At 41.0% G+C, this 23,574-nt stretch overlaps 1 protein-coding gene across 2 annotated transcripts; it reads left to right on the plus strand.

The window, feature by feature from the left end:
* Positions 1–576: 576 nt before the first annotated feature.
* Positions 577–23,569, plus strand: cdk17 (cyclin dependent kinase 17). Of its 2 annotated transcripts, none has more exons than XM_058077034.1 (17): positions 577–889; positions 12,169–12,313; positions 13,923–14,087; positions 16,697–16,830; positions 18,086–18,211; positions 18,516–18,572; positions 18,660–18,774; positions 19,070–19,164; positions 19,320–19,382; positions 19,483–19,606; positions 19,694–19,814; positions 19,897–19,994; positions 20,064–20,169; positions 21,529–21,571; positions 21,664–21,754; positions 21,829–21,906; positions 22,515–23,569. In XM_058077034.1, the coding sequence occupies exons 2-17, from the start codon at positions 12,187–12,189 to the stop codon at positions 22,553–22,555; spliced, it is 1,584 nt and encodes a 527-aa protein (XP_057933017.1). In that variant the 5' UTR covers positions 577–889; positions 12,169–12,186; the 3' UTR covers positions 22,556–23,569. The 2 variants fall into 2 exon arrangements, with proteins under 2 accessions (XP_057933017.1, XP_057933018.1); XM_058077035.1 differs by lacking the exon at positions 577–889 and adding an exon at positions 10,465–12,081.
* The last annotated feature ends 5 nt before the right edge of the window (positions 23,570–23,574 follow it).

The following is a 23,574-nucleotide window of genomic DNA, read 5'->3' on the forward strand; positions in this document are numbered from 1 at the left end:
TTTCACAAAAACTGGTGTATGATTTCTGAGTATTAGGTACACCTACCTATTCTAAATACAGGTACAGATACATTTTATATGGACATTTTATCATTGAACAATTTTGTAATGTTGTCTTTCATTTGTTTATCATGATCGTCATTGGAATAAAACACAGGCAACATTATTCATTTTAGGCAAAAAAACAAATTATTTGTGAACAACGTGGAAAGAAAAAAACATAGAAGACAATGTAACAATATAAGTAATTAGTAATATATAATCCTATACAGTTGCATTACATTGCAAAAAAGTCAGTGGTACAAAATACCTTCAAAAAAGCCAAAACTACAATTGGTTCTCTTTCAAATCTTTTGACTTTTGCCCCTTTTTGCTTTTTGTATCAATCTAACAACATTTGAATTAATCCGCTCATCCCTATAAATTACAAAAAATATCTCTAAGTGAAATGTTTGTTTTCTGTAGTAATATTTAGTATTTTATCAAACGTCTATACTATAACTATATACCAATACGTTTTTTTGGTGACCGGATATTGCTATGCTTTTGTTTTTGAACTTGACAGGAAGTTGTTTTACTATCCTACTCGAGCTAGACAGCCCTCCCGTCAAGTCGACGGTGGAGAGCAAAGCGATCCTCCTCCTCCAGACTCTTTAATCTGCTTTTGCCGTCATACAAACGGCTCTCTGGTAGCTTTGCTCCGTCGTCCGTCTCTGTCTGAGGACACGAATTCATTTTTTCTGCGAGATCGCTTACAACCGGAACCAAGCAAGAGCTCTGTATCTGTTTTTTTGGGGTTGACTTCAGTGGGCGGATACAGCGGAGGAGGGCATCCGGGCCTGGCAGCTCCGGCGGCCCAGCTTGAAACGACGGAATTTAACATTTTCAGGTAATTTCTCTCAACGTTATTTTTGGAAAAGCTTAAATTCTGTTTGATAACAAAGTCAGTTAAGTTACTGTAAAATCGGCTCTGAAGTCATGGTTGAAATTGTGGTCTGTTGTTATTAAAATCGCAACACAAGAAACAGAATGCAGTCACGTTGGAGCCACTGCAGTTTTGACAAGTGCATTCTGTTTTGACTTGTTCCGTGTGGTGTAAATATTCTGCTTTGTTTCCATAACGTGTTCATTTTGGCACGCGTTGTGTCCGAGCGTATTTCAAAATGTATGCTCCTCACTTTTATTTGGTTTTCCAAAAAGATGGAACACACTGCATTACTGTACAGTATTGGATTGCATTGAAGGCAGTCAATTGAATGCAACTTGTAGACTTATTTTCCAGTAACGCTTTATGAATGTAGGTTGGTTTAATGTATTACATACATTGGACTCCATCACATATTACAATTCACAATTTTACATGTCCAAAGAAAATGAGTGGGAACATACATTTGTTCACTTCCTGTATTCAATAGAACTTAAGGTTTGTAAATCAGTATAAACAATATAAATGGCTTTCAAATAAATAATTATAATTTTTGATGAGGAAATTAGTAGTTTTGACAGTAATATTGTAATGTGCTGCTCCAATTAGTGACCTGAGGATAATTTTGCACACTGGTGTTCCAGTGTGTTACATTAATGAAGCTCTATCATGAAGCTGTCATTACATCTCTAGGCTTCCCCCAAACTGACTGATGTACTTTATGTCTGACCCCAATGTGCTTCTACTGTCCTTCAATGGGAACAACTGGGCATTCATGTATGTATTCATGTGTCTGCACCAGCGTGTGTTCTGACCCACATCCACATGCAGGCTATTGAGAGTGGCACCCCCCCAGAGGACAAAGTCATTACCTTGATATCCCCTCTACCAATAATTGATGGGCCATATAGAAGTGCTTGATTGATCTGCATTTTGTCAGCGACAATACAGCAGGTTCATTATTCAGGATCTGACACACACTCTGTCCCTTATGGAACTGATGGACGAGGACGATGTTTCAGAACAATAACCCTTTCACGCTTCAGCTAGGGTTTGAAAAATGTAAAGTGTCATGTGGCAGAACCTCAATGGGGGATTGTATTGACCTTTTTGGATACGGTTTGGCTTGTTAATGTACCACATGAGGGTGCCTTCACACTTGTCATTTTTGGTGCGGTTAAAGCCGACTCAAATCTGTTTACTCTGCTGGTATTTGGTAAAGTGTAAGGAGGAGGAACAAGACTGCCTGAGGGTCTCGGCCTGAGAGTGTGTTACCAACTTAGTGAAGTGGTCGTACGCAAGGAAGGGTTGGAACTCCACTTAAAGTGCTTTCCTCACACTATAAACCTTGCAATCCACCCTACTTTTGTGTTGCTGCAGTGATCCCGTAGCCTGTGCATTGTAGTTATGTAAAGCAGACTATAAGGGCATTATTTTATGTGTACATGGCTCTAATAATGGTAAAGATTGTCTTTAGAAAGTCCTAAACAGGTTTTCTATGCGAGATAAACAAGGGTTGACTCTGTTTAAATACACATGCACCAGCCAGCAGGAAATGACATCATCAGATTCATCTTTTCTTGGGATTAGTAATGTTTAACAGAAAGGTTGCATCATTGCCGTTGGGTGCAGCAACAACATAGGAAGTAATGAGTCCTGTGTTTTCTTTTGTGTGTAACTTTGCATCATGATGACAGCTATTTATAATATTTTGTCCATAAGCCACGTGTGATAGAAACAATATTATAACCCGCCCTCAGTGTGATCACTACAATTTTCAAGTATCGTCACGCCCACAATGCTTTGCTGCAAAGCTGACTGTGCTTGCTAATGATCAGCCTCTAAAACACTGTTGCTATTGACAACCGCTCCAGCTCTCGCTTTTGTCTTATGCTCTTGCTGGTTTACATAACGCTGACATATTTTCTTTTTGTGTGCACTCATTAGTATTTGTTTTTTCTTTTGCAGTAATGTTAAAATTATCACTTTTGTGCCGTTACAGTGAACACAATTATAAAGCATGGAACTCACAAGATGAATTATGTTAGCCATGCATGGAATGTGGAGTGCTGTGAGTTTATTCTACGAATCTTTCGCTGTGTGTGTGTGTGTGCGCACGCTGGTCATGCTGCATCAGAAAACTCTGACACAGTCATCTAATGATAGTCTGTGTGCGCTTGTCATCCTCAATGAATGTTGTTGGGTGTCAGAGAGGATGTTTGGTCTTGTAGGATGATGCTTGTGTCAGCGCCGTTGTGTTGGCTCGCCTTTGTGCTCTCCCTCACACATTCCAACCTAACACTTACTTTTGTGTCTCGACGCACATTGTCTGCATCACAAAATGTTTTGTCCCCTTCCAGATGTGTGTGTTGAGCTGGGTGAGGGAGATTGGCTCATAATCTGCGGATTAAGTAGTGGCATTTGTTGGAGCAGCATCAGACGGGGATTACACACACACATTCTGGTGGTCACATCAGTGCAAACAAACGATGTCGCAAATGTGAAATTTTAAGGATCCAACCATGTAAAGTTGTGGACTTTTACATACCCTATAATTTGGCTCTATTTTTAAAAGTGATGTTCCCTTTTCGGGCTGCACGGCGGGCGAGTGGTTAGCGCGCAGGCTTCACAGCTAGGAGACCAGAGTTCGATTCCACCCTCTGCCATCTCTGTGTGGAGTTTGTATGTTCTCCCCGTGCATGTGCGGGTTTTCTCCGGGTACTGCGGTTTCCTCCCACATTCCAAAAACATGCTAGGTTAATTGGCGACTCCAAATTGTCCATAGGTATGAATGTTAGTGTGAATGGTTGTTTGTCTATATGTGCCCTGTGATTGGCTGGCGACCAGTCCAGGGTGTACCCCGCCTCTTGCCCGAAGACAGTTGGGATAGGCTCCATCACTTGCCGCGACCCTCGTGAGGATAAGCGGTAGAAAATGAATGCATGTTCCCTTTTTGTCTCAATCAGGCATCTCTAATTACCTCCATTTCTTCCCTGTGGGTAAATCATTGGTGAGGTCAGGTAAGAACACTACATGATCCAATGTCCTGAAAACGTGACCAGTCAGTTCAGTTCAGTCAATGTACGCTTTATGCACTGGAAGACGTGTTTATTACTGTTGCCTTTTGGTTTCCGGTTTGGTGTCTGTAAACACTAGTATTCAATGTTGGGCAGAAGTTGTCAGACAATCACAATCTCAATTCTACCAAAATGTATGCATTTTGTACTCTTTATAGTCTACGGTACAGATTTAAATTCTATCTCCCTGTGTTGATAATGCAACTTCGCCGTGTCCTACAGAGCAAGTACACATACGAAAACCAGAAATGACACTTTTTGCTACCACATACTTCAGCAGCCAAGGAAAGAGCCCACAACCTGTTTTGTATTGTTCTATTATAATCCGCATGCCAAGGAATATGTCATGCTGCAATAATATATTGCAAAATTGATTTTCGCCCATATTGCCCATCCTGACACTGCGGTGGTGTAGATTGGCAAAGCTCTGATTGGTTGACTTTATTACATTAATTTCTTCAGATGGTGTACAGCCCACTTTGATGAACGCCTCTGATTTCAGTAGAGACTATCGTAACACACAAATTACTTTTTTATTGGCCCACAGCACATTGTTGAAACAAAATTAAAATAGGGAAAATAGAGCAAATGTAAAGACAAATAGCTGGGGGGTTGATTGTGTAGTCATGCAACCCTATTCCACAGAAAAAATAAGAGTTTCATTGTCGGGGTCGGTTTGGGCTCCAGAACATAGCATATGCATATAACCATAACCAATTTTATTTTCATTCCAAAGTGGTGTCCCTTAAATGTCAGCATGATCATTTTGCTATAGCAACTGAACAAATACAACCTCCTGACTTTTTCTTTTTTTTAAATAACTCTACTGCAGTTTGCCTGCAGCACAAACTGCGACAAGCATATGGTATCAAATAAAAAAAAAGAAATGTGTACAACCTGTCTTCCCGCGTGAACGCTTTAGGGTTCCAGGGCACTGAGAAATAGAACATTGAGTTTCCTTGCTCTCTGTCACAATATTAGACAAGTAGTAAGTGTGAAAGATGACTAAGCGGAATGTCATTCTTCATAGCCAACTTAGATGCATCTCTTTGAAGACGATCCACAGCACATTTTATCATTCCTAAGGATGATATAAACATACTGCAAAATTTACCCATTTACGTTTTTATGCATCTGAGGTATAGTTTTTTATCAACAATGTAATGGCGTTTAGGCATAATACCATCATATAGTATCAAGCGTACTTTAAGGGGCGTGTTGCACAATGGGTTAAACCATAAAGGAAAGGAAGAGTCAAGAATGTAAATGTTGCTAATGTAGTTAAAGAAAAACCACATTTGGAAGTATGTGTTAAAGCTGGATTGTGTACTTAAAGTGAATCAATATCATCATTGAGCCTCTGTGTCAACACCAGAATGGAAGCAAAGCTTTTACTTGACTGCCACAGTCTTCCAGTCCACTGCGTTGCAGCAACAGAGTGCACAGATCATGTGGATGATGTTGGAACATTTGTAAAGATGCATGCATCCATGTTAATGCATCCCTGCACTGTGAGATCATTTGCTCAATGCATCAGTACTGATGGTTGGACCATTACGCACTCCTTGTTGAGAGCACTCCACTGTTAAATATGCTATGTTTAGCTACTGAACAATGGTCTTCTGTCTGTCGTAGATGTAACATTGCTGATGCTGATTTCTGACTGGGACTTGTTGTCATGGACCCCTTTCTTTTGACTTGTTGTCAAGGGTGCATCGTGTATGTGCAAGTGTGTGAGAGCTTCACACATGTGGATCTAAAACCACTGACTTGAGGATCAGCCCTTCCAGTTGAGAAAAAAAAGGTGTGACCTTAAAACACACATATAACGTGTGTTTGCATTATATAAAGCATTATTTGCTGTTATTGTTTATGTAGTGTGTGTGTGTGTGTATGTCCAGTTGTTCTGCGGCCTGAAGGCTTTGTGTTTGTCATCAAGAGAGTCCCTGGGGGTAGTAATGGTTTGCCACGTGCTGTGTTTACATTTGTATGCTACAGGGAGACATTGCAGGCTTCACATCTATAAATAACACGTTTCCTTCAGCTTGGCCTTCTTCTTCTCCATCTTTATCTTCATTTCTTTCTTCCACATGATCTTTCTCCTGTCTTCATTGTGGTTTTCCTGTTTTTTTTGTCCGTCCTTGTAGTAAATTATATTGCATGCATACATAGTCATGTAAAAAAAATACATTTGTGCACTTCACAAATTTCACTCCCAGCCATTTTTCAAAAGACATCCCCTCCACTACCGGCCATTTTAGACGATTTTGACCGATCTTTCAAAATGTTTGTTTTATGGCTACATTGTATAAACATGCAACCTACCTAGAAGAGCCACACTCCACCATGCTCGTCCATATCCTCCATGCATATAAAATATGCATGAATATGCATGTTGAGGTCTTATCTTGTCCTTGTGGCCGTTTTATAAGGCTTCAAACGGCAGGGACAGTGACGTCTTTTAGTCTGAAGTTGCATCATCAACTCTTTTTGCCTTTTGAGCAAAAAAACGCAAAAGACAACGTACTGTATGGCTGTAATCACTGCAAAGATGTTTTGGTTGATGGCGGCCATGTTTTTCATCCAATCTTGCTCAATCAGGCTAGCTCTTTGGCAGCAGGATGATGAACAATGCCATTAGGATTTGAGGGAATGAAGGCTTTCATTGGTGCCAAAACTGTGAAAATACAAACCTGTACCTGCACCTTGATCCAGATTGTCACCAAAATGTAATGTTGTCACCTTAAGGTACAACCAATTTGAATGCAAGTTTGCCTGATGATAATAAAATCAGCTTAGCCAAGTATCACCAGTATCAATCGGATCCACTTGACACTCCAGGACATTTTTTTTTCAATGTTCTTTTTTTATTCATATTAACAGTACAGCCTTTTGAGCTATTGCTCGCAAGTATTCCGTAAAGCCCCTGTGGGTCAGTCATGCTGAAGCTCCTTTTTTGGCTCCTCTCAAAACACACAAAAGGGTCTTTGAGCTGAGAGCACCCACTGCACCGGGCAGCAGTACTGATGCTGTTTGTGTACGCTCTCTCATGGCTGCACAAACGCATGCTTTTGACTGTACTGAAAGCCTTTGTAACACTTTGTCTGGACACAAAAGACAATAATCAGTGTAAAAATGTCAAAATGCATAGAAAAGATGCCGTGACCGCCGTGTGAGTCAGCAGTATCAGATGTAGAGATCCATCCATCCTGTCGACGAAAGGGAGGTGACACCTCTTGTCTTTCAAGTCTATAGTTCTATATCACGTAGACCAGTCTTTGTAATATGACAAAAAGGGAAACTCCCTGGTCATTGTGTGTGTGTGTGTGCTCCTCTCTGATCTTTATACCTACCTATTTATACCTAAATATGACTAAAGTGAAGTTGGTTGGCTTGAGGCTATACGATCCCCTCCAAAACACAAACACATTAGCACCTGTGCAAGGTCACATTTCACCCTCTAGCTTTTTTTTAAGCACCACTGGTGTTTTATCTAAAATTCAGTACTCAGGAAACTGCGTCGGGTGTGGGAAGAGTCAGTCACAGTTACAGGATGTTAAGACTATTAAAATATTGGTTCTCAGAGAAAACTTACACACATTTTCGCCGCTTGTTTGTCTGTGAGGTCATGAACACCAAATAATGTGAAGAGATAAGCCCTTGGGTCAAGGAAAACTTGATTAGAAGGAAATTGGAACAACATCAAAATCCAGGAATGTTTGTTGGTGTTGCTAACTTTGGGACATTTCATGACTTTTATTAAAACTGAAATCCTACAGTCTTTACAGGAAATGTTTTATAATATGTTGTTGTTTTAACACAACATACATGATTACTCAAGCTATTAGTAATACTCATTCATTCATTCAATTTCTACCGCTTATCCTCATGAGGGTTGCGGGGATGCTGGAGCCTAGAGGCGGGGTACACCCTGGACTGGTGGCCAGCCAATCACAGGGCACATATAGACAAACAACCATTCACACTCACATTCATACCTATGGACAATTTGGAGTTGCCAATTAACCTAGCATGTTTTTGGAATGTAGGAGGAAACCGAAGTACCCGGAAAAAAAACATGCATGCACAGGGAGAACATGCAAACTCCACACAGAAATGGTAGAGGGTGGAATCGAACTCGGGTCTCCTAGCTGTGTGGCCTGCTCGCTAACCACTTGTTCGCCGTGCAGCCCTAGTAATAGTCAGGGTTTCAAAATTAAATCCCACCCAAGATGCACTGCTGCTGTTGGAGACTGAAGACCAGAATTTCCCTTTCTTTTAATAGTTCAGGGTTATCAGAGTATTTCTTCAAGGCCATGTGGAGCATTCTAAACTACTCTTGGGTGAGCATCCTTTCCATCATTACATCCTTTATTGCTTCCATCTTTTTCTTCTCCTGCAGTGTACATGGAGTAATGCTCAGACAATGGTGGAGATTCTGCCCCTCCTTCTCCCACTGCAGTCCCCTGCTTGCCATCTCCATTCATTTGTGGTTCAGTGCAGCCTTCAGTTGCTTGTTATTTTCCGCCAGCATGGCTACATGGACCTCCAACTTATTCTGATGAGATGTTTCACCTCCAGGCCTTTGCTCTAACTCGGGCCATTCAAAGCAAACTTACTCAGCTTGGTTTGAGCTCCTCTCAGCGCGGTTCGTTCACGTCGCCATCAGTGTGCAACACCATAGTAAGATTGTTAAGCGACACAAACCATCTGAGGCACCTGGTGGGTGCTTCCTTTTTGCCATGCTCTGTTGAGTTGTTTAGACATCCAAGTCCCCGGAGATTTGGGTACTGGTATGTGTCCTCAAGTTAATACACCATATAGGCTCCCTTGGTGCACCTGACCATTATGTTGCAACAGCCATCTGTCGCACCTTGTGGGGTGCTTCCCCCCTACTGCCCACTGTTAGCTCTTCTCTTTAATACGCCGAGTACTGTTGCAGCTGGTTTGGAGATGGAAACTCTAACCCCCAAATAGGACTCCTTGGTGCACACTGAAGCCTACTAGGATGATGAGCCTTAGGTTGTGGACCTTCAGGTTCATCAGACAGTTTGGCACAAGGTGGTGCAACTGCCTCTTGTTGTCCGACTTGAGGTCTTTCAGGTGCTTTCATGTTGTGGTCTAACTGATTAGTCAACTTAAAATGCTTGTTTCTCCATAATTATCTCCAACATAGTAATGTAGCACCAGCAGTCAATAAAAATCATCATGACAAAGAGACAAACAAGAAAGCAATGTTCGTTTTGCGTCTTATAGCGAAATGATGGACAACATTGTAGCATTTTAAAAACATTCCACGCAGCTTAGTCAAAAATAGGAAGTACATCTTTTGGGGGTGATTTGTCCCTAAACTCATACTGATGTATAGATTCAGGATGTTTTTGGTGTTGCCTCACTGTTACTTTCTCACAAGCTTTGAAGAATCAAGCTTTGGTTTTGGCCGATATAATAATTGACCCTTTCAGTATGATGTGCTGCAGTTGGCTATCACTGCAACCTAAACAGATACATACGCAACATACAGTATTAATTGACTTTATCATCAAAACTGACACCGCTATATCTATTTGTGACATGGACACTTTGTTTCATTGAGCATGGTACTGTACATGCCCAGTCCCTCTCTAACAAAACACAATGGATGCCATTTTGTCTCCATCCTCTGTATCTCGCGGGTTGACTTTAAAGTCATCTTTCTCTGATATTCTTGGAAAAGAGGTGAAAGAGAAGGCAGTGGAAAACTGGAAGGAAAGTGGAAGTGTGTAATTATTAGCCTAGTAATTAGGTGGCGTCTTGGCACCCCCGGGATTCTGAGGAGGGGGGGTTCTCCTTCTTGACTACCCACAATGCCCCTGGGATGCGGGAGGCGTTTTTTTCAGGGGGTTGGAAGAAGGAATGTGGGTCAAAATTGCTTGATCTGCTGATGAAAGAGAAAGACAGTCGGGTTCTCAGTCTGTGCAGGATGATCCAGCTTTTCATTGTACGTTTTTCACTCACACACACGTGTCTGCTTTGTGTATTGCTTTGCTGCAGAGATAAAATGAAGCCCTGTTATGCTCCTCTGAAAGAAGGTCAATGACTGCTTAATTGTATCTGTGTGTTTGTGTATGTGTGCACTTGCTTGTGCCATTTTACATTTGCATAGTGATATTTCACATAGTGATATTTCCTTCAATAAATTGCCATAGCTTGTGTGCAGTTGTGACTTGACGTGTGTGTGTGTGTGTGCATATCGGCTGTACAGGATGACAGAGCCACTAGGGTGGGCATGACACACTTTCTCTTCAAAAATAGGCTAATCACGCAACGTACTGCATGGCGAACACGTTCTCCATTTTTTAAGTCCTTCAGATCAGTTAGGGAGACTGCTAATTTAAATACAGTATTTCCTCAGGCCTTATTTGCAGTGTTTTTATGCAAATGTCTCACCAGTGAGCTTTAGTGTCCTTGTTTGCTCATGCTTTTGTAGTCATCCCATTTTTTAACTGTTTTATTATGACTGTCAAGTCAACACAAGAAGTACAAAGGTCTGCGAAGCAAGATATCCTGATATCTTTCAGTGTATCAGCATTCATAATTGTGGGGAAAAATACCCATTCCCACCAAATGTTGGATTTGAATTTCCTAGGAACTAATGTTCTTGGAAGTAAAAGGTTTCTGTGACCCATTGTGTTTTGCATTGACATACCTCCAAGTAGTCTTCCAGTCTCAACCTAAGGGGTCCCCAAACCTTTAGGCAGGCCAAATTATTTCCTCAAAAATGGTCAGAAACGTAATTTTGTGGCTTGCACTTGCGGTCCAAACATACATAGTTCTGGGATTAAAGTTCCTGGTTCCTGGGTGAATTTTCTCCGGTGGTAAAAAGGGGTCTTTTGATGATAGCTGAAGTCAACTAATCTAGCAATGAGGAATGTCCCGATCCAATATTGATATTGGATACTAGTCTAGTATCAGCAAAAAAAAGCCTGTATTGGATTATGTCATGTTATAATCTCTGATATTGTCACTCCGATACGATCAGTCCATTCCATACGCCGTGCAGCACTTCTGTTCAGCATGCAGAGCCCATGTGATTACGACGACAGCGTGTGCTAGCGTGTTTCGCAAGGAGCATGAGTGATGTCAGCAGTGTGGCAGTATGGGTCAGTTTTTCTCATCCCTACTCACTGTTGGCAATATCACTTGATCAAGCCTTTGATTTTGATGGGTTGTAGATGTCCAATCATCCTATTTTTCACCAGTACCATTTTATCAAGAATTTCACTAGTTGTTGGCTATAATGATTTTCATCAGCATCGTGGGCTATTGGTGCTATGGAGCTATCAATGGAAGTAATTATTAGGCTTTGAATAAGCAGTTGACACACAAACAAAAATCTATATTCTCAATTCTTCTTCCGTATCCTAGTAGGCTTTATAAATGTGACCAACTCCAACTGCTATCCAGGTCACCAAACACACACGTAAACTCTCAGAGCCAATCATGAGTTTATGTGTGAAGATTACACATAATTAGATGGATTGTGTGACGCTCCGTGAGCGCGTTCACGCACGCCTCGCACATGATTAATCACTTCCAAACTCCATGCAGCGACACAGAAGTGGATGTGTCATGTGTGGGGGCTGTCTGTGGAGAGGGAAAGGGCAAGAGTGGAGGAAAGAGATGACGGAAAGGGTCAACTTGTTTGGTGCTGAGGACATGTCTGTGTCCGTTTCCTTGCTGTGTTTCCTCCGCTCGACTCCCCCGTCTCTTCAGCCTGCACACACACTTGACTGGGCGTTGACAGAGCAGCACAATGAGCAGGGAGCAGCTTGAGGGCGATTTAGCAAGGTGTTTCCTGCAACCGCCGCTGCATCAACACACTCGTCTGGATCTTTCTGTCCTCCTCCAATTAGTTCCATCTCCTGTGGTTTAAAAGTGAAATAGCCCTGTTTGAGTTTGTCATCTTTTATTCATGCTTTGTTCATGGTTTATACATGTGCTGCTCAAGTATTTGCAGGGCGAATTAATATTGGATTATAGGCAGCCTGACTTCATTCATGAGGCTGGAATCCCCCACGCTGCTCTCAAACACAAACGGCAAGCCTGTTTCGTGAAATTGTGCTTAGTTGTTGTTGTTGGGTTTTTTTTTTTTGCATGACCGTGGTTTATTTGTGTGTCTTGCAGGCTGTGCATTGCTCCGCCATGGAGAAGATGAAGAGGATCAAGAAACGTCTGTCATTAACACTCCGCTCAAGTCAGACCATCGATGAGTCGCTCTCTGAGCTAGCAGAGCAGATGACTATCGAGGATGGCGGCACAAAGGACAATGGTTAGTATCTCTGCCTGCAGAATGTCTAACAACATAAACATTGAGTCTTTAAGTGAAAATACCATAAGTGAAATAGTAACACGAATAAAACCGTAAAGACCATGTCCAGGTTAAGCGGCAGGCTATTCCAAAGTCTAAGACTTGCAACAGAAAAAGCAGAAAAAGTTATGTTTAGATCTTTGAGTGGTTAAACGCAACCGTGAGCTGGACCTCATTGTTCTAGGGGGATCATTTTAAACTGGATCCTGTGATTAACAGGTAGTCAGTGTAAGGGGTTAAAAAAATAGTTCGCTTGGGCAATGATTAAATCCTTTTTCCGCACATGTCCATCGCAGGAATTTTATGACCACAGAGAGTGCTTTTAGTCGCTCTCCGGGGTCTTTAAATTATGAAACGGTGAGTATTACAAAGCATGAATGAAAACACACTGTGAAAGTGTGTGCGTGCGTGTGTGTGTGTGCACAACTGGAATGAAGAGCTCTTTATGGAGTTATGTAACAGGAGGAGTAAGAGCAAGGGGGCAACGCTGTTGAACGCTCACATTTGCATAAACACACAGTCAGCTCTTTAAGTGAGAAGGTCAGACAGGAACCTGTCAGTTTAGAGTAGCTAACATTTAGCTTACACTGATGAGCAACATCTACATTAAAGTATTGCACCTTGTATGTTTATACATAGACACTTGCCTTTGTTACATAACATTGTGCTCGGTTTGGCACTACAGAACATGGCCTTTCCAACCACTAGCTTTATTTGACACTTTTAAAGTGATTGGCAGGAAGTTGCTGGGATCTGCCAAAATGCACGAAGACGCGCATCCATCTCTAGCAGAATCTCTGCTACTTCCATCTGTTGCTTAAACGGGCTCATTGCTTTCTGTTTGCTTCTGCTTATTTTAAAGTTTCCCCTATTTTAATATATTTCAACTATTTTAAATACATGTGAGGGGTCCAACAATAGTGTATTGGGAGTATATTGCCCTAAAATTGCCTTTTTGCCTGAATTTAGTTTCTGGTCAGATCAACTTTAATGTCCTGTTGTTTTGCACGACACATAGCTAGCTGCATGAGCTACACAGCTTTTATGCAACATTTATTCGCTGAAGAAAAACTAAATGATAAATCTTACAAGCTCCCACCACTGTTGAATAGTTGGCAGAGCTTTATTTTGAGATGTGTAGTGAAGCCTGCTTCTTTTCATTATATATTTTTTTGCAAATCTGTTCTCTGCAAAGTGATGACCGTATACATCTCATCTAGCTAGCTTCCAATTTCATGTGGAAGGAAGTTTTTCGCCAGAATTTGAAAAGTGACATTTGAGTCCCTGTCCTCTCCTAAGTGGAGCACACAAGTGAGGGAGATGATCGATTTTCATCTCCCGGGGTCTTGGGACAGAAAATACTGTTCTATTTTGTATTCTAGGGGACCATTAAACACTTCAATAGACTGCACAACCTTGTAACTGAACTACAAAGGCACTTTGAGCCTTCATTTAAGATATACTGATTAAAAAAACAAACCAAATCTCAGCATGCATTTCAAGTGAAATATTCTGCAAGTGTGATGCAACAGCTGAAACACAACCTCTAACTGTCCTTGTTTTCTTTCAGAGCCCTTCATGAGGAATGGCCGCCCTCCAACCTCCCACAGCATGCACTCCTTCCTGCACCAATACACAGGCTCCTTCAAGAAGCCACCGCTTCGACGACCACACAGCGTCATCGGCGGCACCCTGGGTTCCTTCATGTCCATACCACGCAATGGCAGTCGCTTGGGTGAGGCAGGCACACGTTTGCACACACACATGCACACAGTGGAAATGGCCAGCTTGGAGAACAGATGGCATCTGGGGACAAACAGGAAAAGTGTCACGGCTGTGAGATTTCCGTCTTCCTACCCTGATATTTTCAGGGCACCTCCCACCTTTGCCCTGACTGGGTTTCGGATGGAGCTTGTGTGAAGTGACTCATCACAACCTAGGTGTAACCGTGTCTATAATCCCGACAGTCAGAAGCGAGAAGCTGTCAACATGATGAAGCAGCCTCTCACTTTGATTGGAGGTGTGGGACAAACCGGAAGCCTCTGTCGTCACTGTTGATTTGATTGTGACTTTGTACATGGTTCTATTATAGGGCCTCGTTCCGGACTCGAGCCCATATGCAGGAATGTGAATATAAAAAATGGCAGTTGAGCAGGAAGAAGGTGCACCACAATCACATTGTAATTAAGTATAAAGAATACCATGTTGGTGTAAAGATTGCAAAGTAGCTTTAATGTTGCTGCATGGGGCTGGTTTGTTTTGTTTGGTTGAATGTGAAGGACTTGCAGGGAAGTGTTGTCCAAAGTGCGACCCGGGTGCCATTTTTGGCCCGCTGTTCTTCTTTTTAAATAGGCCTTTTGCATATTCTAAAAATGATTACCGTATTATCCGCACCATGTGGCGCACCTAATTATAAGTCACAGTCCAAATTATGGGGTCTATTTCTGTACTTAACACATACATAAGGTGCACCGCATTATAAGGCAGATGCTAAAACATACGGTTGAATCCCAAAGAACAGGTGTCTGAGTGTCGAATGCTGGAGCAAACTTTATTTTCTTGATCAAAAATGAACTCACAAGCATAACCGCAGCACCCTCAACTTTAAAAGTTCCAGGGGGGGCTCAAAGTATGTACAAACCCACTAGCACTAAAAAGTGAAAAGCTCAACGAGAAGTGAAAGTGTTTTTTAAGTATGGAAATAAACATGTAGATGAGTGTCACAGAAGTGACAAAAATTGAACATTTTCAGTGAAGTAGAAGAAAGAAAGTAGGGTCAGATTTGCTGTCTGTGGGTGGCAGACTAAAGAAGCTTTTTAGTAAGAAAAATAGTCTCACTGTATTATTTATGTAGACTGTAGCAAGCATTTTTGTACAAATGCCTCAGCTGCATCATTGCACCAAGATATCAAAAAGACATCCCAGAAACCAAAAGGATGTGAGGAAGAAACTTCCCAGTGTGTACTTTTTTTTAATATTATTGGTATTTGTTTTTGTATTTAACTCTACCCCCTTCCTCCATGTCTATTTTTGATAATTAATTCCCTCCATATCTTTTACATGTTGACATTTACGTTGTTAGGTTTGTTCACTTCCTGTGTTTAAATGTCACCATCTTCTATTCAAAGAGAAAAGAATAGAGAATGTGTTGCAATGGGTAGGTGGCTTATGCAGTGATGACGGAAACAAAAGAAAGAGGACAATATGTTAAAAAGTAAAATACTAATAAGGTACCCATGTATAGCTTGTATAATATTGTTCAAGATAAACGCATTGGTGTCATGTGTCCTTGCCCATCCAATTTTCGGTTCACATTTATGTTGTGTGGAATTTCTGGAATTCCTGAGTGTATTTCCATGGTCCCTTTTCATTTTAGGCCTATCATGAGTCCTCCACACGTACAGTAGCTGACCTGAGTGAAAATCCACCGACCAAACCCATGGTTTCAACTATTTCCTGGAAATATAATTATGCTGGTTCACACACAATTGAATTTGTGTACTAATTTTAGGTTGTGCAGCTGAGGGCATCATTTGATTTGGGTGTGCATGCTGTATTTACTGTATCTGGACTTTCCTCTACATGCCTGCATTTCTGTATATTTAGTTATTACAGTGACATTGTCAAGTTGCGTAACATGTTTTGCATTGCACTACCACCTATAGACGACAGATCGCCTGTAGAAGAAATATCTCCAATACCTCTGGAATGAGCAACATTCGAAAAGAATTGAGTCATTATTCTTGCTAACAGACTGCATGCTGTGATGACAGAGAGCTGTGACTCCACTGCGGTCACTTACTGTTTGTGTATGTGTGTCTTTACGGTGGGAGGTAAATGGGGTTGGATGAAGCATGTGGTGCAGAGTTATATGAATGGGCACATTTTTCATTACATTAACTTTGAGTGGATATCAGAATGGCCTGTTAAAAATGATGAGGTCACATACCAAGTGTGCTTAAGTACCTAATAGACAATGCATATTGTCAAGTACCCTAGCATTACATTACAGTTCATTCATTACACCCCTTTGAGTTGCACTCCAAATTCACTGGAAGTTATGTTTTATGTATCTATGTATTTGTTCTAGGGGATATTTAGAAGATCTTGGCTTCTCTCCGTGGAGCCAGAGTACATAATTGCGGTCTGGCAGTGAGCCCAGTGCATTGTGGGTGTTCAGGGATTGATATTTTATGAGCAAAAATAAATCACACTGCCACTTTCCGTCTCAATTTTCAATTTATTAATTTGTTTACAGCCTAGAAAGCACATTTTTACTGAGGTGTTAAAAGTCTTCACTCTCATATTGTTTATAATAGAGATTGTGTTTGTGTTCCATTTTAGACATTGTGCATGAGAACCTGAAGATGGGATCAGATGGAGAAAGCGACCAAGCATCAGGGACGTCGTCTGATGAGGTTCAGTCCCCGACAGGGGTCTGTCTGAGGAACAGAGTCCACCGGCGAATCTCCATGGAGGTAATCTTGTCTCATCGACATAAAACACAGCTCTACAGAACGGACATGTTTATGGTCTTGCCTTTACCCTCCCTCCTTCTCATCTGCTCATCACTGCCACCCCGTCTCATGGGAGCTGGTGGGTGTTCTCCTTGCCTCCTAATGGCCTCTCGCTGTGTCTGGGTGTCATGATACCGATATCAGTGCTGCTCCCTCAGGACCACGGCGGCGGAGGGTTATAATTAAAAAGAAAGCTTGGTGGGATACATGTGGTCTATATGTTCCTTCTGCTAGGATGTATAAAAGGCTAGATTATTGTCATGTTTGGTTGCAGTTTTAAGTTGAAGTCCACTCATTCATATCGTTTGATAAAGATGAGAAACATGTGCTTTGTTATACTATGTTAAAGCCTTCTGCTCATTTAGATAGGCTTAAACCGTGAAGGGGGTGTTTTGCACATACTGTTCCATAGTGGAATGCTGAGCTTGGAGGCCTTATGCCCCCTACTGGCAGACCACAACATTTCCAAGTTCCACGACCCCATCCCTGCAAATGGCAAAAAAAAATGCAAATAATGGATCTTTTTTTATACTCTTAACTCTATAATATATAGTTAATTAAATACATTTGAAATTATGTTTCACACATTTAAGAAACAATTGCAGCAACAAAATCTGTTACACATTACATCGAGTCAAAGCATCTTCCTGCTGGAAAATCTTGAGTGAATAGACTTCTGAGATGGAATAGGTGCAGATTTTGGAATATCTACAAAGCTTCCTGTGTGGGTTATCACATGTAGCTGCTCTATAGGCGTCCATAAACTCAATACAAAGGGCTGAAAATGAGCATAATAGGTCCCCTCATTATTGCTGGTTCAATTTGAAATACCACTTTGCGGCAAACAAGCAGCGCACTTACATAATACGATTAGCTTCTTTTTTTTAAAAAAAAAAAATTTAGGCAAAAGACGTACGTACAATAGCATCTCTCTATTTTTACTCTCCTCACTTCCGTTTCTCTGCGTTTCATCATCATTAGAGTTGGTTTCATTTTGATCTCAGAATAGATTCCATCAGTAGCAATCAGATGAGACGTGAAGCTTGTTGTTGTGCAAGTGTTCTTATGATGGGTGTGTGCATTGTGAATGAATAAGGACTACAAACACTTCTGTGATCACATGTAGTGAACAAGGGAGGATTCAGTCTTGCATTTGTGTAGATTGTAAAGACATTTGAAGGGGACACACATAGATATATGTGACTTTATGTTTTAGGACCTCAACAAGCGTCTGTCACTCCCTGCTGACATCCGAATTCCTGACGGCTACCTGGAGAAGCTGCAGCTCACCAGCCCGCCCTTCGATCAGCCACTCAGCCGCCGCTCACGCCGAGCATCGCTGGTACATATTTGTGTGTGTGTGTGTGTGTGTGTGTGTGTGTGTCACTTTTATAGCCCTGCAGCGCTCGCAGCACTGGCAGCAGACTGTTGCCATGGCAACTGGCCCAACGTGAGCCTGAGATATATTAATCTGGACTCACAAGTGCTTGCATTGTTTAACCAGTCAAAGATGATCGTCATCAGATACAAAAAGATGTCCGATAAAGCTGTTCTATGCATTCTCCTAGACTGATAGATGATAGAGAATCAAGGAGGTTTTCCCTGTAATACAGTTACTTGTTTATGTTTCCATGATTTTTTCGTAGTCGGAGATTGGTTTTGGCAAGTTGGAGACCTACATTAAGCTGGACAAACTGGGAGAGGTGAGGAAAGACACTAGTAAACCAAAATATAAGCTACATTTTATCATCATACTTGTAACACATTAATTATGTTTATTGTCCATCAAGGGAACGTACGCTACAGTATTTAAAGGACGCAGTAAGTTGACGGACAACCTCGTGGCCCTGAAGGAGATCCGGTTGGAGCACGAGGAAGGAGCGCCATGCACTGCTATCAGAGAAGGTCATTCACTGTGATACAGATTTTTTTTTCCACAAGATGATATGTACTAAAGGATATATATATATATATATATATATATATATATATATATATATATATATATATATATATATATATATATATATATATATATATACAATATAAAACATTCTCCTATGAACCAGGTTGCTTTTAGAGTGCTGCAAACATAACAAAAGTAGCTACATTGCTAGTTAATTAAAATAATATTTGATATGGGTCAAATCACAATGTTTGTTTTTTGTTTTTTTAACTGACAATTTATTTTTTTCTGCAGTATCATTACTAAAGGACCTTAAACACGCCAATATTGTGACGTTACACGACATTGTCCACACCGACAAGAGCCTCACGCTCGTGTTTGAGTACCTGGTAAGGGCCTGCTATTTGTACAAGGGCAACTCAGCCTTTTTTTACCCATCGTCACCAAACAACATGTGTTTATTATTCAAAGTTCTTTAGTTGGGTTTGTCAGAAATGATCATTTAAAATGTTCTTTCATGTTTGTTTTTTGTTTTGTTTTGCAGGATAAGGATCTGAAGCAGTACATGGATGATTGTGGAAACATAATGAGCATGCACAATGTGAAGGTGAGAGTCACCTATCACTTAAATTGGAGATTTGTTGTTTCTCATCCTTTCTAACCTTAATTCACTTATAATGAATAAAATAAATATCCTTTTATTTCAGGTCTTCTTGTTCCAGATTTTGCGTGGACTGTCGTATTGTCACAAGAGGAAAGTTCTCCACAGGGACCTGAAGCCTCAGAACCTCCTCATCAATGAGAAAGGAGAGCTTAAATTGGCTGATTTTGGTGAGGGGGGATTTCAAAAATTCCAAAGTTCTGTTTGATTGATTTTCCTTATTCGGATTTCTGTTGACGTTTGTGGTGGGCCGACAGGTCTTGCAAGGGCAAAGTCCGTCCCGACCAAAACGTACTCCAACGAGGTGGTGACTCTTTGGTACCGGCCTCCTGATGTTCTGCTGGGATCGTCTGAGTATTCAACACAGATTGACATGTGGTAAGAACCTATTTGATTTTGCAAAGGGCCAAAAGCTTATCCAAAATACCACCAACTTGTGTATGTTTGCGTGTGATTATAGGGGTGTTGGCTGTATATTTTATGAGATGGCTGCAGGTCGGCCGCTATTCCCCGGCTCCACAGTGGAGGATGAGCTCCACCTCATCTTCAGGTTACTTGGTGAGATCCAAAATGGAATCAATTCAAGCTCAACACTGTCTGATCTGCAAAATGTTTTTATGATTCCAGGCACACCGACGGAAGAGAACTGGCCGGGAATATCTTCCATCGAGGAGTTCAAATCCTACAATTTCCCCAAATACAAACCTCAGCCATTCATCAACCATGCTCCCAGGTACTGCACTGAGTTCTGTGAAGTCATTGTCTTTGATTTAAACATCAGGTTAAGACAGGGGTGCTCATTAAGTCGATCGCGATCTACCGGTCGATCGCGGAGGTGGTACTGGTCGATCGCTGGTCGATCGCGGCGTGACATATATCATCCCAGCATCAATGCCGTCACTTGATTGATATACAGGGCAGCCATTCAGATGACAACTGAATGTTGCCCTTCGGGTGACCAATCAAATCAAACAACGTCTCTAAGTGCAGCAGAACTTACGATGTCAGCCTATCATCCATCCCCGTTACTTGATTGACATACAGGACAACCAGTCAGATGACAACTGAATTTTGACCTTTAGGTCACCGCTCATGCGTAAACAACGATGCAAAGTGCTAAGCTAGTCGGCGAATTGCGTTAGATTTTAAGCCCTCGCTAAAGTTTATGGTCACTAAAATGAGTGAAGGAGCTGGACCAAGTAAAAAGGCAAAAACTGGACCAAGTAAAAAGGCAAAAAACATATCACTTCCATACGGATATGGAATATTATACGGATATTATGATACGGATATTATCCATAACTGATAAACATTTGGAAGTGTGCTTGAGCCTGGCTATCAGCAGCTACTGTCCGGACTATGCATCCCTGGCTGGTTCAATTCAGTGCAAGTCATCAAAGTAAACTCAGGTAATTACAAAAAATGTTAATAGTTAATTATGTGTGTTTTGCAATATTGGCTCATTTGGTTATGTAAGGTACATCAACATACATTGTACGTACAAATAATCCTCAATACATTTGAAAATAAATAGATGTTTTGCATTTTTGTAGTGGGTAGATCATTTTGACTCGGTCATTTTAAAAGTAGCTCGCATGCTGAAAAAGTGTGAGCACCCCTGGGTTAAGACATACACATACAGTCATGTGAAAGAATGTGAAGACCTCACAGAGCTCGTTTGAGTTGTGGTCAAAATGCTTTGGAATGTTTGCAAGGATACACATAATACAGAAGGAAAATTGTCCAAAAGTTAATCTTGGTTATTAATAGAGTAAATTCACTGTATAATATAGAAATATAAATAATACCAATGCTGCAGTGTACAGTCTAAAATAACTGCTCTTAATTGTTGATTAACCATGGCAACAGGCGTCACATGATGTCTAAACACATGTTTAGAAGCAGTAACAACATAGATGGACGTTGTGTAATGATAGCCTGCCTGTGTTGCACGTGCATGTGTTGCGCAGGCAGGAAATCCTGTGAAACATTGTAGACACAGCTGTCCACTTCCTTCCTCTTTAGGAAGTCTGCTCCTTTCGCATCTGCCTTTGCAGCAGTAAGCTGCCATTATGTTTGTTGTCTCTTTCAGACTGGATGGCGAAGGCATTGAGCTGTTGCTGGCTTTCCTCAGAGTAAGTGTTTTCCAGCAAAATATTATAAATGGAATGAATGACCTTATGCCATCCATTTATGGCGCATGTTCATGGCTCATTTTTCTTCACAGTATGAATCCAAGAAGAGGATCTCAGCCGAGGAGGCGATGAAACATTCCTACTTCAGGCATCTCGGAATGAGAGTTCACACACTGCCTGAGAGTAAGCACACACGAACACACCCACACACCAAAAGCTGAAGGAAAACACTGTTTGACATGTTTGCTCTCTTTCAGGTGTCTCCATATTCACGTTAAAGGAGGTGCAGCTGCAGAGAGACCCAGGTTACAGGAACTCTTCATACCCGGAGTCAGGTGCTCCTATTTGCTATACTCGTTCAGTAAAGAGAACTGTCTGATACAGTGGTTGTCAAACCAGCGTTTTGCGACATTTGCTGTTTAGCTTAGAATATGAACTCGGAAAATGTCATTTGAATTGGAGTGTAATTTCCAGTGTTTAAGAAGCACAGGTATTTTAGAAGAAAACCATATAGGCCCCACATGTCCACATCATAAAATTGCATATTTTAGCGTGCACGGGTTTGTGAGGACTGGGTAGCTTTTTATGTGACAAGAGCCAAACATGAGCTACGAGAAAACTCACCATGAGGTTGTCAACTCATCAGAAATCACAGGAGGTCATTACTCAGTCTGACTTACGGTGACATCTTAGAAAGAATGCTAAAATCATCATGCAGCAACTTAACACTCAAAAGGTAGGTAAGAATGCAAGTACAAATACGAATTAAACGGTTACACATAACGCATTTCTTCCCAGCTAGGTGTGTCATTGGCCATGGCTATCCCTCTGTCTGGTGGACAGCAGTAGTACCACTAGTACCATTAGTAGTACCACTAGTAGTACCACGAGTACCACAGTTTGAGAAGAAATAATGATAATTGGAATCCTTTTATGCATCCAGGGAATGGCAAGATCAACCGGCGGCAGAGCATGCTCTTCTAATATAGAGGAAGGACATCATCCCTCTCTACCTGACCAACCTCTCTCGCATGAAGCCCCCACGGTGACCTCACCCTTCCTGTTGTACCCACACACACTCATTCACGTGCACACACCCCTCTTGAACGACAATATTAGGTTGGGGATTCTAGTTTAAGTTTATTTATTGACAACAGTGAGGGGGGGGCTGTTTGCTGCTAAAATACTACTGTATGTATTTAACACACGCCGTGTGTGTGAGCGCGTGTGTGCATGTAATGTGAAGTTGAGCCGCCATGCACAGTTACAGCAGTCAGTAAAGATTGCAGTAAGATTCTCCTTAGAGATTCTGTTTTAGAATTCCACGGATGTTCATGTCCTGGCTGTGACTCAAGTTTGAGAGACCACTTTCTTTTTTTTTTTATATATATATTAAGAAAATATACACGTGTATATATGTATTGATTTGATGATTTATTTGTCCATCGAGCTTCTTTGACTGAATACTTTACAGCATTTCCAGGTCTTAGTTTCTTAGGGTTTGTTTGTTTTTTTGACACTTCTGATTCTACCAAGGAGTATTAGGACCACAAAAAACACAAAGAAATACGAGGAAAAAAGTCATAATACTACAAGAATAAATAAATGATATTTTAATAAGTGAATGTGGAAAATATATAATAAATAAATCAATTAATGGTACTAATATAACAAATTATGAAGGCATGTATACACATTAGTATGACTTAATAGTATGACTTATTAGTATGACTGCAATATTATTACCTTATTTTCATTCAATTAGGACTTTTCACAGTATTCCCCTTTCTTTTTGTCATATCGAGCCTTCATTCTGATCTTATTCTGACTTTTTCATTCTCCTTTTTCCTAAATGTACTGCTTGTATTGCGACTTTGTCCTTGAAAAATTACTACTGCCATTTGTCATACAATTGCTTTATTCTCCTATACACTACAACTTTTTTCAACAAAACGTTCAGCAAGATTGCCCAGTTGTTATTATGATTTTATTTTTTTTCCACA

Source organism: Doryrhamphus excisus, chromosome 7 (assembly GCF_030265055.1).
Source record: "Doryrhamphus excisus isolate RoL2022-K1 chromosome 7, RoL_Dexc_1.0, whole genome shotgun sequence".
In the NCBI taxonomy this organism is placed as follows: Eukaryota; Metazoa; Chordata; class Actinopteri; order Syngnathiformes; family Syngnathidae; genus Doryrhamphus; species Doryrhamphus excisus.

Bases quoted from the DNA above. Each gene is read 5' to 3' on its own strand.
- cdk17 (XM_058077034.1), top strand. From the start codon at position 12,187: ATGGAGAAGATGAAGAGGATCAAGAAACGTCTGTCATTAACACTCCGC. The intron at 20,170-21,528 runs GTACTGCACTGA...TGTCTCTTTCAG, and splicing joins TTCATCAACCATGCTCCCAG to ACTGGATGGCGAAGGCATTG. The intron at 21,907-22,514 runs GTGCTCCTATTT...TTATGCATCCAG, and splicing joins CTCTTCATACCCGGAGTCAG to GGAATGGCAAGATCAACCGG.